General features: G+C 41.9%; 3 protein-coding genes and 1 non-coding gene across 6 annotated transcripts; 3 read left to right on the top strand and 1 right to left on the bottom strand.

Annotated features, from left to right (window-relative positions):
* Nucleotides 1-499: 499 nt before the first annotated feature.
* On the bottom strand, nt 500-7160 carry tmem242 (transmembrane protein 242). Of its 2 annotated transcripts, none has more exons than XM_028039835.1 (5): nt 7064-7160; nt 5060-5185; nt 4298-4398; nt 1474-1611; nt 500-1262 (listed from the first exon to the last, which is right to left on the bottom strand). In XM_028039835.1, exons 2-5 carry the CDS (start codon nt 5142-5144, stop codon nt 1128-1130), a joined length of 459 nt encoding a protein of 152 aa, XP_027895636.1. In that variant the 5' UTR covers nt 5145-5185; nt 7064-7160; the 3' UTR covers nt 500-1127. The 2 variants fall into 2 exon arrangements, with proteins under 2 accessions (XP_027895636.1, XP_027895635.1); XM_028039834.1 differs by lacking the exon at nt 7064-7160 and adding an exon at nt 6281-6386.
* LOC114158397 (probable palmitoyltransferase ZDHHC14) lies at nt 5887-14390 on the top strand. 2 transcript variants are annotated; one of them, XM_028039833.1, is made up of 10 exons: nt 5887-6143; nt 6302-6579; nt 7054-7214; nt 7868-8011; nt 8146-8283; nt 10056-10104; nt 10900-11002; nt 11075-11184; nt 12321-12429; nt 12953-14390. In XM_028039833.1, the coding sequence occupies exons 2-10, from the start codon at nt 6329-6331 to the stop codon at nt 13376-13378; spliced, it is 1491 nt and encodes a 496-aa protein (XP_027895634.1). In that variant the 5' UTR covers nt 5887-6143; nt 6302-6328; the 3' UTR covers nt 13379-14390. The 2 variants fall into 2 exon arrangements, with proteins under 2 accessions (XP_027895634.1, XP_027895633.1); XM_028039832.1 differs by having other exon boundaries at nt 5888-6579.
* A 181-nt stretch (nt 14391-14571) lies between these two features.
* On the top strand, nt 14572-19606 carry rrm2 (ribonucleotide reductase M2 polypeptide). The gene is made up of 11 exons (XM_028041144.1): nt 14572-14714; nt 15927-16024; nt 16126-16194; nt 16552-16698; nt 17726-17842; nt 17925-18058; nt 18132-18226; nt 18304-18437; nt 18510-18614; nt 18845-18958; nt 19200-19606. The coding sequence occupies exons 2-11, from the start codon at nt 15935-15937 to the stop codon at nt 19350-19352; spliced, it is 1158 nt and encodes a 385-aa protein (XP_027896945.1). The 5' UTR covers nt 14572-14714; nt 15927-15934; the 3' UTR covers nt 19353-19606.
* Nucleotides 18997-19129, top strand: LOC114159176 (small nucleolar RNA SNORD94). The gene has a single exon (XR_003598562.1). It is a non-coding gene; the product is annotated as a small nucleolar RNA SNORD94 (small nucleolar RNA).
* Nucleotides 19607-20147: the final 541 nt, after the last annotated feature.

The following is a 20147-nucleotide window of genomic DNA, read 5'->3' on the forward strand; positions in this document are numbered from 1 at the left end:
TTTTAGCTTGTCCACATTCAGACAGCTCCATGTCACCTTGGATGATAAAATGTTGGGAAACAGGAAGTCATAATTATTAGAGTAAGTCATTTTTACTCTATAAAAACCTGTTATTTTACCACCGTAGGTCTGCATGACTTAAATAAATGGGTTGATGTTTGGAGGACATATTTAGCTTTTTTAATTTTAGCGTTGGCGCAGAAACAAAAACATTCAGTTCATCTCAACATTCAGGCTTAATTTTGTCTTACTAAAAATCTGACATTTACCACAAAGGACCACAAAGTGCTGGACAAATATTATCATCTGGCCATGAGGTTAAAACGAATCAATAAATGTAATTTCTTAACTAGTGTAATCAAAAGCCTATCAAACTGAAATTTGGAGACAATTTAAGCTAAAGTTTAACATCAGACTGTAAGTCAGTGCAAAACCAGAACAGTTCACATCTCACAGATCAGAAGATTCAGATGTGAAGATGCATAAAAACTAAAAACTCTAGGAAATGTTTCACTGATTTATTTAGTTTACAATTAAAACAAAAAAAATCATGCCTACTTATAAGTACTTGTAAAAATTATATGACATATTTTCACATTGATCAGCCCCGCCAGCATTTCATGATTGTTTTTGCAATTCTTTTTCAATCAAAATGACTGATTTTATCGTTTATGCATGACAGTAAAAGTGACTTTTTGTTACTTGCCATATTAATTGGAGACAATAACTTGACATCAAATAAGGCAAAACTTGCTAAAAATTAGCAGTTTTTTGATTTTGTGTGATCACAAAAATCTGGAGGGACTGATTAATGTGATTTGTCTTTAAACTGGTAACTGCTTTGATTGGATCGATAAAATATTTCAGCACACAAATGTTTTTTTGAAGGTTTTACTTTGTCTCCCATTGGAGACTAGACGGCCACATAAGTAGCTCTGGTGGGCCAGATTTGGCCCCCGGGCCTTAAGTTTGATACATACCAGAAAGAATCCTCCATAAAACTTAAACTTTCACAACATTTAAATATTTTTTATTTACAATATGTGACTGTTCTTGTTCTGGTATGACTTTATCTTCATAATTTCACATTTCCAAGCTGTAAAATCTCCACAGGGTCAGATTGGTTTTCAGTCTCTGGCTGATCCCTGTGATTTGGACCCGAAGATGGCGTCCCAGTCCAACGGTTCTGATCCGGCTGCAGCCTCTGGGTTCCTCGGGATGGCCGGGAAGAACAACTCCATCTTCTGTCTGAACTCTGCCAACTGTAAGAGACATGGAAAGAATCAGAAACCTGCAAACTTCCCTACTTTAAAGTAAATATTTATTCATCTATTTAACCAAAGGAAACATTTTATTTTTATTTTTACACATTAATTTGAACTCATTTTCAGTTATTTTTGTAAATTTCAATCACTGGTTTGAATTCTCTCCAGATATATTCCAAACTTTCCTGATTATTAGAAACAAACGTACGCTGTGGACGCCGAGAGCTTTCCACACGGCCACGCTGAGGAGACCCACTCCACACCAGGCGTACAGGGAGCCCCAGCCCAGCGCTCTGAGGGCCAGGGAGGCCCCGGACTCGGGGGCCGCGGCCGTCGCTGCCACACCCTGCAGAGGAAACAGGTTTTTCAGCAGCTGGTTGGGTCCATGTTACCTTAAAATGGAGATTTTCCTTCTATTTGCCAAAGTTGTCTGGTGGCAACCAATAGGATTCCAGAGACTGTAACCATGGCGATGTTAGACCGCACTAGAATTTCTGTTCTAGCACAGGAAACTATATGACCAAATATGGGCAGAACTCTGCAAACGTCCAATCAGATCTCTGCCCAGAAGGCACATGACTCCTGCTGTGGAAATCGTTCACAGCAGACTGGAATGACTTTATCTTCATAATTTCACATTATGAAAATAACGTGAAATTATCTTTCACATTATGAAAATAACGTGAAATTATCTTTCACATTATGATTTCTGTTAGTTTCTATAATTTCTGCGTAACTCTGTTACTATGAGTCACAGAGTTGCTCACAGTTTGGCCCCTGAATCTTCGACCATTTTAGACTTTGGCCCTTGAATCTTTGATAATTTTAGATTTTGGCCCTTCAATCTTTGATAATTTTAGACTTTGGCCCTTGAATCTGTGATCATTTTAGACTTTGGCCCTTCAATCTTTGATCATTTTAGACTTTGGCCCTTGAATCTGTGATCATTTTAGACTTTGGCCCTTCAATCTGTGATAATTTTAGACTTTGGCCCTTCAATCTTTGATCATTTTAGACTTTGGCCCTTGAATCTGTGATCATTTTAGACTTTGGCCCTTCAATCTGTGATAATTTTAGACTTTGGCCCTTCAATCTTTGATCATTTTAGACTTTGGCCCTTGAATCTTTGATCATTTTAGACTTTGGCCCTTCAATCTTTGATCATTTTAGACTTTGGCCCTTGAATCTGTGATCATTTTAGACTTTGGCCCTTCAATCTTTGATAATTTTAGACTTTGGCCCTTGAATCTTTGATCATTTTAGACTTTGGCCCTTGAATCTTTGATCATTTTAGACTTTGGCCCTTGAATCTGTGATCATTTTAGACTTTGGCCCTTCAATCTTTGATCATTTTAGACTTTGGCCCTTGAATCTGTGATCATTTTAGACTTTGGCCCTTCAATCTTTGATCATTTTAGACTTTGGCCCCTGAATCTTTGATCATTTTAGACTTTGGCCCCTGAATCTTTGATAATTTTAGACTTTGGCCCCTTAATCTTTGATAATTTTAGACTTTGGCCCTTGAATCTTTGATAATTTTAGACTTTGGCCCTTGAATCTTTGATCATTTTAGACTTTGGCCCTTGAATCTGTGATCATTTTAGACTTTGGCCCTTCAATCTTTGATAATTTTAGACTTTGGCCCTTGAATCTTTGATAATTTTAGATTTTGGCCCTTCAATCTTTGATAATTTTAGACTTTGGCCCTTGAATCTGTGATCATTTTAGACTTTGGCCCTTCAATCTTTGATAATTTTAGACTTTGGCCCTTGAATCTTTGATAATTTTAGACTTTGGCCCCTGAATCTTTGATAATTTTAGACTTTGGCCCTTGAATCTTTGATAATTTTAGACTTTGGCCCTTGAATCTTTGATAATTTTAGACTTTGGCCCTTGAATCTTTGATAATTTTAGACTTTGGCCCCTGAATGTTTGATCATTTTAGACTTTGGCCCTTGAATTTTTGGTCTTTTTTAACTTTGGCCCTTTTATCTTGAGATTTTTACAATTTGGCACCTGATGAAGGTTTAATTCAAGAGAGAAATATCATTTCCTGACTTGTTTCGGTTCGGTTCTGTTTTCCAGTAAAACTGAAACAAGCGCAAAGCCGCCGGGGCCTCCAGCTCAAATCAAATCTCCCGTCAGACGACAAAGCCCGCTGTGTGACGGAAATAGAACGGAGGAACAGCGGCCGGATTGTTCGCCTCCGACGGACCAGAACCGCCGCCTCCTTCTCAGAACCGCCGCCGGATCGAGCATCAGGAGGGAAAACAGACGTCATCGTTTCACAAACACAGCTTTAACTTTTCAAACCGGATTAGTAGGAAGAGTGATGCTGCTGGAGTTCACACCAAACATGAAGCCCTTCTGCTTAAATTCACACCAAATCCTGCTAATATTGTAATATTAGCAGAATAAATTCAGTCATTTATAAAATTGTTTCTAAGTTCTGCTACCAGTAACAATTTGATGCTGCTGATGTGTTTAAAGGTGAACTATGTCTTTATTTGTAAAATAATAACTTCAGGGTTAACACAACTCATTTTGTTTGTTTTTGTGTAGGACACCACATAAAATTGCTTCTTCATTCTACGAATTATCTTTTTTTTTTATATGAGGACTAAATTATCGTTATTTGCCATGCGACTTTATTCTCAGATCATTTTTTCCCCATATTACGACTTTCTCTTATTATTACAACTCCATTCTCGTAAAATTACAACTTCTCTAGAATTATAACTTTATTATCGTAGTATGGCCTCTCTTAGTTTTACAACTTTATTCTCGCAATCTTGCAACTTTTTTCTTGAACTAACGTTTCTCGTCTTATTACTTTATTCTCATATGACTTTTTTCTCAAATTATTTTGACTTACTGTTGTATGTCCTTTTTCCAATAATATTGTGACTTTAGTCTTGTAATTAATTTGTTCCCAGTCTGGCTCTAACTCCGTCTTATTAGTCCAGTTTGCATGAAAATATTAACTCCATTTTTCTTTCTGGGAAACATTTTTCCCGCTGGACTGAGTTTACCTTACTGAACCAGTCTGGGCTCTTCTTCTTGGCCAGCGCCAGCGTGGAGCCGAACCCAGCGATCATCCCCGCCGAGGCCACTGTGGTCAGAAACACCGCACCTGCAAACAGGAAGCCAGGTGAGCTGTGATGTCACAGCAAACAGGAAGTCAGCTGAGCTGTGATGTCACAGGATACAGCTGCTACCTCAGCAATCACCGACATAGGGAGGAAACAGGGGACCCTCTACGTGTTTGGACATCGGTACCAGGTTCTACTGATGACCCAGTTTGGACCAAGCTTCAACTTTGATCAACAGAGGAGATAATAGTGCAAAACAAGCCCGCAGCATCACACCTCCATCACCATGCTTGAGGGACTTATGAAGCTAGTTAGCGTCCTTCCTGTTTTGTTGTGAATACTCCGAAGGTTTGTTGAGTCATATATCTGTCATACTCATATTATTCTAAGTGCTTTGACATCAATAGCTGCAATAGCAGAATCAGTAAAATAGAAAACACTGAAACTGAAAAGTGTGTCCTCCAATGTCACGGTGTCTTTCCGATCTGGCTTTACACGAACACAGTGGAATCAGATTTTTGTCTTAGCGGGTAAATTATCATCGGAATAGTTCGGGGCATTTCAAAAAGTCCTCCTTAAACAGGTCTGTGACCCCTGACCTCTGCAGCCGCAGGCAGGTGAGCTGAACCTTAAATCGGTAGATTTTTGACTGAAGTTCGGCTCCGTTTGGTTTTAACCTCCAGTTAATCTGCAGCTGCTCACCTTTTAACACATGATGTCCGTCCTTTTCATCAGTATCACGGTTTGCTCTGACAACAGAGTCTCCGCCAACATCCGCGGCCGTCATGCTGTTTAGGTCCGTCTCCGTAAAACGCCCGGGTACAAACACTAAAAATAGGAACCAGATATTATTTTCCAGGGAATTACTGAAGAAACTCAAAAAAATATGACAACCTCACTGAAGATACATTATAGGTTTTTATTTTCACTGCGTTTTAACGACTAAACATTTTAACTAGAAGTTAAAGAGCCAGAATCCTGAACCAAAGATCGTTTATTACTTCTTGAGGCGGATTAAACGACACCGAAACAAGGGACTCACTAGAGTATAAAAATGTTTAAGATATAATATTTTACTTATAGAAAGCAACTGTGAAAGCAATATAAATGTAAAGACATAACATAGAACATATTTTTAAATAAAAATACCAACTTGAAATAAAAGTGGGCTTAGAAGATGCCATGTTTTTAAAAAACTAGCTTTAAATGATAATAATAATAATAATAAAGCTGCTATCATGAAATTAAAATTGCTCATACCATAAATAAATAATTACAAAAAGTGTTTGTTTGCTATAGTGGTTGTAAATATTTTGTCATAACTTACTGAGGAAGTTCTACTTTTCAAAATTACAACTTTTAGTGAAGTTTAATTTTTGTTTGTTAGGATTTATTTATTTTTTATTTATTTGCTTTTCAAGAAATCTTGTTTTTATTTCATATTTTCTTAATAACCTGACAGACAAAACTGAAAGATAAAAACGCTACAGATGGTCAACTAAGCCCCCCGTTTTGACTGGAAGTTTTTTTTTTCGTGTGTAGTGACACATCCTGGTGGCGATAGAGGATCTCCGCAGGCTCCAGCGGCTCTGCGGAGGATCGGGATGCTCTTCACCTCCTCTTCCTCTTCCTCTTCCTCCTCATCCTTTTCCTCCTTTCCACGGACGCGGACCATCTGAACGCCCGGTAACCTGGATCACACCCACTTCCATCCAGAACCGGAACCAGTTCACATACAGGCACTGGGTCCGGAGAAGGCGGACATGGTACCGAACCGGAGGTTCTAGTGCGTGCGTTTGTTTACAGAACAAATTCATTGTAATAGTGATAAAACCCGGTCGCTTTTGTTTGGGTTCGTGATGGAAATACGGGCTCATCCGCGCGCGCACCTTTGATTATCCTTTCATCTCCGCGCGCGCTCACCTGTCAGGACTCATGTCTCAGATCCAGCACGCGGTTCCGGACGGACCGATGCGGTACACGCAGATCTGCACCCGCAGGACCAGCTGCTCCTCCCCGCCGACATCGTCCTCCGCCGCCGGCACCGAGCCGCCGTCCTGCCCCGGACACCGCGGCCGGACTCCCCGCAGGAAGTGGCAGGTGTTCCCGGGGCGGAACCGGTTCTACTGCGACGGGCGGGTGATGATGGCGCGGCAGACCGGGGTGTTCTACCTGACCCTGGTGCTCATCCTCCTCACCAGCGGCCTCTTCTTCGCCTTCGAGTGAGTCACGTTTGGGTTTAAAGCTCATATCTCAGAATTTTTAGATGCGAAAACTTTACGTTAAACTTTAAATGTTTGCCAAAGTGGAGATTATAATCCTAAATGTTTTCAATCTGAAGATTTGGGATTCAGCCTCTTTCATGAAGCTAAATGATAATTTCTGACACATTTTACACACTTTGGGCCCCTGAGTTACTGTTCAGTAACATTCTGGGCCCCTAACTTGTTGGAAACTTTCACTTTGGGCCTCTAACCTGTTGATTAACACCTTTGGGCCCCTAACTTGTTGGCAGTTAACATTCTGGGCCCCTAACTTTTGAAATTTAACATTTTGGGCCCCTAACTTGTTGCTGTTTAACCCGTTGGGCCCCAACCTCATTAAAAATGATAACTTGTCTCATTGTTTTGTTTCCTCCTGCTGTATCGAGCTCTCTGATTGGTCGAGACGCTCAGCCCGTCTCTCTGTGTCCTCAGCTGTCCCTACCTGGCGTCCAACCTGAGTCCGGCCATCCCGGCCGTCGGCGCCGTCCTCTTCGTCTTCGTCATGGGGATGCTGTTCAGGGCGAGCTTCAGCGACCCCGGCGTCCTGCCCAGGGCGACGCCCGACGAGGCGGCCGACCTGGAGAGGCAGATCGGTAACCATGGAGACGCAGATTAGTGGGCGTTATTGCAGAAGTCTGGAGTTTGTCGTTCAGTAGTTTCCCTCCTCCTCCGCACCGTCGGAGCGCTCAGTCACATGTCGCCTCCTGGTTTCCATGGAAACTGAAAGTCGCCGTCTATTTCTGGAAGACAGTCATTCCCTGATTTGCTTCCTGATGGAGACGATCAAACATGGAGGACGATGACGGCGACGCCGTCAGAGGAAGAAGAAGACATTTTGTTTCTGAAACTCCAGGAAGTTCTTCTGATTCCAAAGAAACAAATTCATCCATCAAAGATACATCCAACCATCCATCCAACCATCTCAACATCCAACCATCTGAACATCCAACCAATCCACTCATCTATGTATCCATTTGTCCATTTATCCATGCATCTAAACATCCATCCATCAAAGTTCCTCCAGGATGTTTTTATGTTTATTTTTATTTTGTCTAGTCGCTCTATTTCAGGAGTCATTTGTATTTCAGTTTTCCTCTTTGACCTCTCAGGTCTTTGACCTCTCAGGCCTTTGACCTCTCAGGTCTTGACCTTTGAGGTCTTGACCTCTCAGATCTTGACCTCTGAGGTCAGAGTATCAGAGTATCAGCAGCTGTAGCTTCGTCTCTGAGCCGCTCTTTGTTTTCAGACTCAACCAGCTGCTCCAAGCCGCCGCCTCGCACCAGAGAGGTTCTCATCAACGGTCAGACCGTCAAGCTCAAGTACTGCTTCACCTGCAAGATCTTCCGGCCGCCGCGCGCGTCCCACTGCAGCCTCTGTGACAACTGTGTCGGTCAGTTTACCTCGTATGTTTCTGCTTTCTGTCACTTTCAGCCATGGATTTACATTTTTCTCCAATCTCTCATTGAGTCTCGGGTTTTTCCAGGTTCTTTATGTGCTAATTTTTGCTGTTTTTTGTTGCTGCAGAGCGTTTCGACCATCACTGCCCCTGGGTGGGGAACTGTGTCGGACGGAGGAACTACCGCTTCTTCTACCTCTTCATCCTCTCCCTCTCCTTCCTCACCATCTTCATCTTCTCCTTCGTCATCACACATGTCGTCCTCAGTGAGTAACCGAGCTTCTGCCGCCTCCTCACATTGTTTTCTGTTGTGACTCAGCAGCTGATCTCTTTAAAAATCTGCTGAAAGGTTTCTAATACTCAGGAGACAAAACTTTGAGAACATTTTAGAAAAATCCAACCTTTAATTCACAGATTGCAACGGAAGAGTGTTTAGAAAATTATCCCACTAAAAAGATCTCTGCTGTAATTTAACAGTTTTATGTTGCATGAAATGAGATCAGAGTGCGACAGAAAGATGGAGCTTTGCATAAAAATACAGAAAGACAAAGACAAAGTCGCACTTCAAATGTTTTTGTTTAATTGACCTAATTAAGACCCTGATTTTTCTTACAATCCCTGACTTTTCCAAAACTGGAAATTGGCTTAGGATAACTTCCAAAATCATCATTTTCAAGTCAGAAAATTTTATTTTGCTCCAGAAAACAATAAAAAAAATAATAGGATCAGGCATTGAAGCATGATCCTTATACCCTGAGAAACGCCATGCTGTTACTACAAACCAGTGGTGAGCACCGCTAACTAAGAAGCTAGCTGCATTAACACTTATAAACATTATTTCTGCTAACGCTAAAGCGCTACAACAACATAGTATTTAGCTGAAGCTAAACTTAAGGTGCTAAGTTAAAAAATGACACAACATGTTTTCAAAGTTGCAAAAGCACTAAGCTTAAATTTTGCTCTGCTATTAGCAGAAGTGTTTCCACCACTTATGAAATCTGATATGAACAGACAGAACCATCATTTTTGGATAATTCATCCCAGTTTTGATTTGTTTTTTTCCTTTTTACCATGAGGAACTTCATGCAGTTGCTAAAAACTACTGATTGTACCGCTAACTAAAAATCTAGTTGTGCTAACGCTGAAACTTTAATCCTAAGTATTAGTTGTGCTAATGCTAAAGCCTTAAAACAACATAGTATTTAATGGAAGCTATTGCTAAAGCGCTAACTACAACAATGTTGACTTGATACCCACCATGTAAATGTAAACAATGCAAAACAATTTCAAAATTAGCTTTCAAAGCTAGCTCTGCTATTAGCGGATTGAATGCCCACCACTGCTAACAACTGATATTAACAGACAGAATCATCCTTTTTGGATAATTCAGGATGTTTTCTGCTGTTTTTGTGTTGGAAAGGTTTTAAACCTGTCATGTTAACACATTTAATTCCACTGAACCGGGCGGTTGAAAGCAGTTTCTGTGTTGACGGAGGTTTAACCCTGATCACTGGTTTCTGGGGATTTTTTCCTGTCATCAACCAGACTCTCTTCTCAGGTCATTAAAGTTGTTTATGTGGCCTGAAGCTTCAAACTCCAGAGCTGTGAGGCTTTTTAACAACCAGCAGACAGTCTCAGATAAACTCGTGTTTTCTTCTGAGTGCTCCTTGTTTTTTGTTTTTAGCAGCGCTGCTATAAAAAGATGCAGCACAGAGTGGTGACTTTGATCTGCATGAAATTAACTGCAGCCTCTGACGCCTTCACTTCTCTGTCTTTGTGTTTAAAACACACAAACAATCCCTCAAAGGTTAAAACTTTGAAATGTTTCTGTGGTTTTCTGGCGATTTTTGGCCGTTTCCTGATGCCTGTTTTCCTGTCTTCACACCTCGCTAACTCCATTAGCTCAATGAGATTTAGCTTGTTTTAGCAATAAAACCTTTTTCTGTCTAACTGTGGGGGGAAACAACAGAAACATCGGGATGAATGGGTGAACTTTATTAAAGAAGTTATGAATCTCTTCTTCTTTGTTGTTTTCCAGGATCAAACCGGACCGGATTCCTGACCACACTCAAAGACAGTCCAGCTAGATATCCTTCAGAGCCCAAAAGTTCTGAAACAAAACAAATCGCCTGTTTTGACAGAAACGTCACATTTATACATATAAAACACAAAATAACTTGGTTATAAATCCAGTCTTGACAAAAAAATGGCTCTGTTATTAGAAGAAGTGTTTCCACCACTTATGGAAGCTGACATAAACAGACAGAACCAACATTTTTGGATAATTCATCCCAGTTTTCATCCCAGTTAGCGTAGCTGTAAACTTAGCCACTACCGTAGCCATAAGCATGACTGTGTGAGTACAACTGTTAGCCTGGCTGTAAAGTTACCATTAGCATAGCCTTAAAAGTTACGATAAGTGTAGCTGTTAGGGTAGCCATAAGCATCACTGTGTATGGCCTGCTGTAAGCGTAGCCGTTAGAGTGGGTGTAAAACTGGCTGTAAGCACAGCGGGTAGCATAGCTGTTAGCTGGGATTCATCGTCTATTTGGCTGTAAGCAGAACCAGTCTGATCAGGAAAAGCTGTAAACATTCAGCCCTTCCAACATGGAGTTCAGATCTGACACAGAAAATCCACCACAGGCATTAATTAGCTCCCATACAGCCCCTCCCCTCCGCGTTTCTGATAAATCAATCCCTGACGCTGCCACCATCTACAGCTCGATACGTCCAGTAATGCACTGCCAAGGTCAAAGTGTCGCCTCCCTGACAGGGACATCAGCTTCCCTGATGGGGGAAATGAATCAAGTCCAGATGAAAACATTTCAGTTTGTTTCCGAGTCGTGAGCCTCCATGTTTGACTCCTTCACTCTGCTCTGCACCATCCTGGAGGTGGTGGTGTGCTTCTTCTCCGTCTGGTCCATCGTGGGCCTGTCGGGCTTCCATACCTACCTGATCAGCTCCAACCAGACCACCAACGAGGACGTGAGTATCCCAGCGCTCCCAGTTAGACCAGCACGACCTATCTAATGGTTTAACCCTGGTGTTCCTGTTCAGATCAAAGGAACCTGGTCCAGAAAGGAGGGAAAGGACAATTACAACCCGTACAGCTACGGAAATGTCCTGACCAACTGCTGCGCGGCGCTGTGTGGGCCGCTGCCTCCCAGGTCAGCAGTAAACCAGCACTAATGCTGGTACAGGTAACCATGGTAACCAGATATAACTCAGGTAACCAGAGGTAATTAGAGGCCATTAGCAAGACCAAGGCTAAAGTCTGTCATAGAAACTAATTTAGCTGGACGATAAATTATCCCAAATGTTATTGAGATAAACAATAATATTGCGGTTTGACACTATTTTCAACTGATGTAATGCAAGAAGACATTCTCAAAAATCAATAATTTAAATGTGTTAATGAACATTTAACACTGGAACTGGGAGACATTTTAAATATCCAGAACAAATGAACAAAACAACAAATTCAATGGACTGAATAAAGGGGCTAGTTGAGACCAAACACCAGAGTTTTGGAAGAAAAACGATAAATCATGCAAATGGAAATTATTGAGTTTGTTTTAATTTTTGTGTGATTAATTGACTTATTACTTATTGCAACAGGGCATATATGAAATAGGACTAAAATCTGGGTCCGAAAACAAGAACAAACTAAAAACCTGAATCTTGACTAAAATCTGCTTCAGATTCTGGACTAAAAAGAATTTCAGTCAAGACTAAAAACAAAATATCATGACGTAAATCAGGAGAACTAATGATTTAAATAAATATACCATGAAATAAATAAATGTACCAACGACTCATTATAGAATGTACAGTAATATATAGCTTATTCACTTATGTACAAGAAATTAAAAGAAATACATATAATTATTCAACTCTATATTTTATTTTAATTCATCTAAATTAACAAGATTAATTAATCACATAGATTTTATTGCATTAAAATGGATTATTTTTTATTTAAAATTTTCAGCCCAGTCCCACCACTAATATTAATATATACAGAGGAAAAAACAGACACAAAACCCTCTGAACTGAATAATACCTGTGGATTTTAGTCCAGTCCTTCAGAAAAGGAGGGAATCACCATAGCAACCAGTGACTAGCCACATTTTGTGTGTTGGACTTTCAAAATAAAGCTATCACTCCAGCTCATTCATAGATTATGATAGTAAACATAGAAACCTTTAATATTGCTAGTTGCTGCTGCCGTTCAACTCATCTGGGATCATCAGTTTGGGTTTGGAGCCTTGACCTCTGACCTCTCCTCTTGTTTGTGTGTCAGTCTGATCGACAGGAGGGGTCCGATCCAGGCCGACACGCCGCAGACCGCTCCCCAGTCCAACGGGACTGGCGGCGGCAGCTACGCCCCCACGCAGCTCCACAGTCACATGGTAGGTGGATATCACCCAGGGCGGCTGCAACATGGGGCGAAGCTTCCTGTCAACTCTGCTACCTTCATGCAGCAAAGATTTCCGTTTGTGCCGCTGTCATTTTATATTTATTAGTACGTAGTTCCCACAAGTCTGAACCGGAGGTGATCCACCACCGCGCCGCTGAACCGCCATCTTGGTAGGAAAGCCTAGCTGGCTTCCAGACCAACTAAAACAAAGCATAGTGACACTCTTGATCAATGTGCAAGAGAAAGATACATCAGCAAAATGGCTGCTGTCAGGATTGATCCTTGTGAGACGGAGAACATGGCTGGTTTATTGTTGTCATAGCAACTCCATAGCAACGGTCATGACAGTTGGTTACAGATACCTACCGAGATGGCTGTTGGCTACAAAGTTCCCAGGAGTGTGACATCACACGAGAGCTAGGTATATCTTCAAAATGATGGCGCCACAAACGATTTGGTCAGATTTGAATAAGTTTGGGTTCCAGCTTCACTCCGGTCCCCTCCTGTCTTCCCAGTGTGACCAGGACCAGTGCATCCAGAGCACCAAGTTCGTCCTGCAGGCCGCCGCCACGCCGCTGCTCCACAGCGACCCCGTCATCCTGCCGCCTCTCCCTGCCAAGCCCACCTCGCTGGGCGGGCCCTGTGCCTACCTGGGCCCCGCCCAGCCGACGCTGCCGTCCTGCGCTGGAGACGTCCTGACCCTGAGGGACGTCGCCGTCGACTCCCACTGCCACCACCGCCTGCACTTGCACCACCTGCACCACCACCAGCACTTCGTCAGCCCCGAGGAGACGCCCTGCGGGACGCCGCAGGGGGCCCTGCCCTGCCCCGCCCACATGCACCTGCAGCACCCGGCGCCGCAGGTCCGCTACGACCCCGTGACCCAGGACTCGCTGCACGAAGACTCGGTCAGAGGATTGGTGAAACTCAGCTCCGTCTGAACCGCCGGACAGAAAAACTTCAGGAATGTAACAAAAAAAAAAAAAAACTTTAAAATGACTAAAAACTGATTTATTTTTTTATTTTTATGGCTTCTGAGTTTCTAATTCCACCTTTTCAGAGTTTAATTTGGAGCTGCGAAAGTTCATATTTTCACTTTTTGAAAAAACAAAACACAAAGTTTTTCATCAGTGGAGAAATGGAAGTCAGATGATGGTGGGAGAGATATTTGAAGCTAAATACAATACAATCCTGGAAGTGCTGGGATGGCCTAGTCAAAATCCAACTGAGAATCTGCTAAATGTGAAAACTTTCAGAGTGACTTTGAGATGTTTTGTGAAGAGGAAATGTTCAGAGCTGAACAAGAAAAACCTGCAGCAGGAAGAGATTCAAAAATTTTCTGAATAAAAAAAGCATGCCACACTTTTCAGATGTACTTCCACTTGCCAGTGAGGGACTACTTTGTGTTCCTAATAAAATACACTGAAGTTTATGGTTTTTAATATGGCAGAGTGTGGAAGAGCTTGGTACGTGTTAGCACTTCCGCAGGGTTCTGGGTTCGTCGATGCTTTTATTTTGAAATTCAGAACTTTTGGTTGTTTGGTTTCAGGTGTTTAACGTATTCAAGTGAAGCAGTTTGAGCTGCACCAGGACCAATGCCGGTCTTCTCTTCTTTCTACCTTAATCTTCCTCCTCAGAAAGGAATTTATTGGACTTTAAATCCAGAATAAGCTACTTGATGATGATGATGACTCCTTCTTCTTCTTTGATTGTTTCTGCAGAGCTATTGAGCTGATGCGGCCCAGCTACACTGCCACACACATTGTCAAGTTTTATACCGATGTTGTCTTCACTGCATTGAATTAAACCATTTTGTGCTTTTATTCTGAAGGTCATATATTGTTCCCTGCTGAAACCCTTCACATTAAAAGATCCACAGATAAACTTTTACAAATAAAAACTGAAGTTATCAAACTCTTCAGAGAGAAATAAACCAATATGTTGTCCTAAATATGTTGTCAGTTTATATTTGATAATTTCTGATTTTATATATATATATATCGAGAGAGAGAGAGAGTGTGTGTGTATTTTTCTCCATATATAAATGGAGTAAAATATGTCAGGCATCCAGGCCGCCAGGTGGCAGACGTAAACTTCCGTAGTACTCCTAAACATCCAATGAGCGGCCGCCGCGGGCGGTAACCTGGATACAGTTACTGGGCAGATTGCCCCGACGTCAGCTGCGAGGGAAGAGGGATTTAAAAGACTTCTGGAAATTTTAGAGGGAAAACCGAGGAGAATGGTTCAGTTTAAAACGGAATCCGAGTTTTATAAAAGGTAAAAATATCCGTAATCCAACAGAAATACAAATTATAAAACTATCTATCAGTAAAACCAAACTTTATCAAACCGATTATTAAGGAAGAGACTAATTCCTGGAATGTATTCTTTCATTGTAGGCATGTTTGCTGGGATTTCAAAATAAATAGACCGATAACTGCACTAAAATGCATGCAGTACGTATTTTTTAAGAATTCTGCTGATTTTTCTGTATGACGCATATTTTCGCGCGAACAGGTTTGTTGACAACGCCTTTTTATGACATAAACAAAGGAAAAAGCGCGGCAGATGCACGCAGCTGCCGCAAAAAACACCATAAAATTCCTCCCATTTTTATTATATTGTCTTTATATAGATTCACGTTTACATAATTTAATCTGTTGCAAGTTAAGATGTTGAATTCATCGCAAGAAAGCGGGTTTAATATGCAGTTACATGCTTACACACTTTTTCTGTGGAAAATAAGTCAAATGTGTTATTTGACTGATTAGTGATTAGTCAAACTAATAACATGATTAGTGTTACACCAATCATGGTAATACTAATCATTACCATGATTAGTATTGATTATAATGATTAGATCAGTGTACCATTAGTCATGGTAATAATTAATGATTAGTGTCTAATCACTAATCATGGTGCCATGATTAGTGATTAAACAGACTAATCATGGCACCATATTAGTGTATTTAAGCTGTTATTTATAGTATTATTAAATGAATAAAACAATAATTTAGCATTTAAGGATTTCCTTTTGCTGTTATCGACATCCACGACATAACGTCGTAGTTTAAATACACGCCTATTTGTTTTTGATCTAAGATAGACATATTTTACTACTAACCTTTTTTATGTTTCATAAACGGCCGTTTTAATTGTTTTGTAACGCAAGTTCTTCAGCAGTTTTGTAACTTTTGCCGGTTTGAATTTCCCGCAGTATTTGTACGTAGTACGTAAGGACGTTCCATCAGCTGATTGGCTGAGTTGTTAAAGGGGTGGCATGCGCTGTGCTCCTATTGGCTGGGGGAGTTCTAGCGGGAAGATTCCAATAAAAAAGCAAGCAGACAACAGAAGCCGCTTCATTCTCCGCTGTCTGTCTTTATGTTCGTTGCTCCTTCTTAGTGCTAGCTTTCTGACCTTTCTTAGTCTCTTTAGACGTTAATTTTCTTATTCTTCCTTTTTATTCTTTATATTTGTGTGAAACCGAAGCATTAACGATGCTGTCTGCGCGCTCCCCTCTCTCGGTGAAGAACCAACAGACTCTCAGCAGTCAGATAGACAGCATGTCTTTGGACAAAGAGAACACGGTGAGAGCGGGAAAAAACAACATGTCCGCCCGGATTTATTAGAACATTTATCTTTTAAAATATTTTTCTTGATCCTCTTTAACATATTTGTTCCTTTCCAGCCTCCCAGCCTGAACAGCACCCGCGTTCTGGCGTCCAAAACCGCCCGAAAGATCTTCAGTGAAGCCGCGGTGAGTCTGTGGAAATGTTCCGGAGAAAGATCCGAATATGAACCGGAATATAGTGCTGGTTGAACGGGCTGACAGCCGCTGGTCGTGGCGCCGAAACTGGAGGAAGTTTAGGCGCCACGATCTAAATTTCCTCCAGTTTAGGTCCGATCAGCTCCTCACATTATTTATTTAGCTGCAAATTGATTTGTGTCTTACAAAATGTGGCATTTTTATTTATGTTACACATTTTTGTTGTCTTAAAGTAGCTATGTTTGGTCTTAAATTGAGTTATAATATTAAACTAATGCATATAAAGCGCATTAAAAATGATGATTGTGTGCTGCAGGAGACTGTAGCTAATGATCTCTTGTTTTCCAGCCTAAAGCGGTGAAGAAGAGCAGCTTTGAGGAAGAGGAGCCTCTGCTGAAGGAAAACCCTCGACGCTTCGTCATCTTCCCCATCCAGTACCACGACATCTGGCAGATGTACAAGAAGGCAGAGGCCTCCTTCTGGACGGCAGAGGAGGTAAAAACCCTACATACTATATATTCTACAGTGTGCGGCTCCTCTCCTCCAAACATGAACCAACAACAATCAGAACTTAAAGTTCAGGTCAGGTTTCTGATTTTATTTTTATATTTATATGTAATACTAGCAAAATAAAGCCAGTTTTATCAGAATGTCTTAATATTAACAAATAATTTTGGTAAGAAAAAAGCGTGAGATCTGATATTAGCTGCTCAGTCAATGGGATTCTTTTTTCTATAAACTCGCTGCTCAATCATTTTAAAGTCCTGCTAGTGAAAATCATTTAATGAATGATTCCCTTATTTATTTATTTATTTATGTATTTATTTATTATTAAAACCAATACCAGAGTATGAGCTTACAACATATTTCTTTGTTCTTTTTGTGTCTGATATAAAACTACTTCACTCTCCTAAGACTATGATTTCATTGTCCTAACTTAAAAAATATAAAAATGTATTCCATTGTATTGACCTGAATTCAAAGTTGAAAATAATTGAAGCTGTGTAAACACATTTGTTAAACAAGATGGCCGCCATAGTTGTGCTGACATCATTCAAAATATTAAATCTTCAAAAATTATTATTTTTTATCCAACTCAACCTTTTTATTGAACTATTGAGACTTTTAGCCACTGCTGTTCACTAATTTCTCTAAATAAATGGAAGCTGTAAACATTTGTCAAACAAGATGGCCACCGTAGCTGCGCTGACATCACTCCAAAAATTAAATCTTCAGAACTCAGACATTCAATCTTGAGTCTTTTAGATGCTGCGATTCACTAATTTTATCTATCCAGAATTGTAATGAATAGAAGCTATGTAAACATTTTTGTCAAACAAGATGTCTGCCGTAGCTGCGCTGACATCGTTCTGATTAAATCTTCAAAATCGAGTTGGACGATACTCGACATCGACTGTTTAGGTTTTGAACCTTTTTCTTGAACTGTTGAGACTTTAAGCTGCTGCCCTTCACTAATTGCTTCTTCTGTCTAACCTACGTTGCCATGGCGATGTGCGTGCAGGTGGACCTGTCCAAAGACCTGCAGCACTGGGAGTCCCTGAAGGACGAGGAGCGCTACTTCATCTCCCACGTGTTGGCCTTCTTCGCCGCCAGCGACGGCATCGTCAACGAGAACCTGGTGAGGAACCCTCTGCCGGGTCCAGCTGCTCTCTTCCGGCCGGACCCGTCCCGCTCACGCTGTTCCCCGTTTCGGCCACCAGGTGGAGCGCTTCACGCAGGAGGTGCAGGTGACGGAGGCCAGGTGTTTCTACGGCTTCCAGATCGCCATGGAGAACATCCACTCTGAGATGTACAGCCTGCTGATTGACACCTACATCAAGGATCCCAGCGAGAGGTGAGCGGCTCTAACTGGTGGTGCTGGGAGCTCTGGCCGGCCTCCCTCTGACGCTGCGTTCACTGACCCTCAGGGAATACCTGTTCAACGCCATCCAGACGCTGCCGTGCGTGAAGAAGAAGGCCGACTGGGCGCTCAACTGGATCGGCAACCGGAACGCCTCCTACGGTAACGTCGCCCTCTGTGACCTCACGCCGCCGTTGCCGTGGCACCAATATTGATCAGCTGTGTTGTTGATCGCCCAGGAGAGAGAGTGGTGGCCTTCGCCGCTGTGGAGGGAATCTTCTTCTCTGGTTCGTTCGCCGCCATCTTCTGGCTGAAGAAGAGAGGCCTGATGCCCGGTCTGACCTTCAGCAACGAGCTCATCAGCCGAGACGAGGTGATTTATAGCCCATCGATAACCGATAACTGATCGATGGCTCGGTAGTAACCGTCTCTGTGCTGCGTTCAGGGTCTGCACTGCGACTTCGCCTGCCTGATGTTCAAACATCTGGTGAACAAACCGGCGGCAGAAACCGTCACCAAGATCATCAGGAACGCCGTGGAGATCGAGCAGGTGGGAGAACTGGGACTGTACTGGTTAAATTGGGACTGTACTGGGTAGACTGGGAGCTGCTGGTTCCTCTCTCATGCTTTTCTTTCCTACCCTTGTTTCCCACTTTAAGAATCTCATGAACTAGTTTTCTAAAATAAAAATGGTTGAGCTCTATGAATTCTGGGAAATTGAGTTTTAAATGTTTTGTTAAAGCTTCTGCTGGGTCTGATGTTGGTTCTGGTTCTGTCCAGGAGTTCCTGACTGACGCTCTGCCCGTGAAGCTGATCGGGATGAACTGCGACATGATGAAGCGCTACATCGAGTTCGTGGCCGACCGGCTGCTACTGGAGCTCGGCTTCTCTAAGGTACGGACAGAACCGGGTCGGCTGCGGCCCGGTTCCGGTGTGTGGTGATGATTCGCGCAGGGGTACGGACCTCAGCCAGTGATGGGGGCTGAGCACTGCTGCTGGAACCCATCAGAGCGTGTGGTTCTGATGGACCGGCAGCAGAGCGACACAGACGCCTGTCTGAACACGCCTGCAGTTTCCTCTGGGATCCTGGATTCTCAGCAGAGTGAGACCTCCCGTCCTGTTTCTGTCTCTGCAGGTGTACCGGTCGGAGAACCCGTTCGACTTCATGGAGAACATTTCTCTGGAGGGGAAGACCAACTTCTTTGAGAAGCGGGTCGGGGAGTACCAGAGGATGGGCGTCATGTCGGGTCCAACCGACAACACCTTCAGGCTGGACGCCGACTTCTGAACCGGGCCAGACCACCTGAACGCTCCAACTGGACCTGCAGTGCCTGGCCTTTGTGAACTGAAGGTATCGGCCAATCAGAGCGCTGCAGCTCACCTGGAGTCAACAATGAAACACATTTTCACCTTCAGTGACTCTTCCTGGACTCTTAACTTAATTCAAACGCTTCATGTTTTCTGGGGTTTTATATTTAATTTGTATATAATGTTACCTTTTTTTGTCTATTTTTTTTTTTAAATAAATGTTGTGCATATAAATGTGTCAGTTCTTCATTAAATGTATTTTTAGTTCAGGATTTTGAACAGATTTTGGTTTCTGTTGGTTTTTCTTCCACGTTGGGGTCAAAGTTAAACATGAAGGCTCTAATTTTAGGTTATTGGTTCAGAACATTTCAACCACTAAACCCAGATTTCAGGCCTGATTGCTACTTTTTAGGTGCAATAATTGAAACTTAGTCATTCAAATAAAGGTATTAATTATAATCTGAGCTAAAGGGAGCATGTAGACGTTAAGAAGGAGGAGTGACAGAATTTAATCTTGAGGCATCCAACATGTGACTTCTAAGCTTTTTGGTTGACTTGGTAAAATTGTCATTTTCTCTACATTTGCATTGATTCTAGATGTGTTTGTAGCTCCTGGGTTTAATACTAGAGAACAATGATTTTAAAATAAATTCAAAAGAATTATATTTTAATTTTAAGTTATGTTAAATGTATGCCTTTGACCTAAAAACGTTTAGTTTATATCGGTAATGTAGTTTACGACTTGGGCTTGAAGGCACCGCCGCTCCTTTACCAC

This window comes from Xiphophorus couchianus, chromosome 15, assembly GCF_001444195.1.
Source record: "Xiphophorus couchianus chromosome 15, X_couchianus-1.0, whole genome shotgun sequence".
Taxonomy (NCBI): domain Eukaryota; kingdom Metazoa; phylum Chordata; class Actinopteri; order Cyprinodontiformes; family Poeciliidae; genus Xiphophorus; species Xiphophorus couchianus.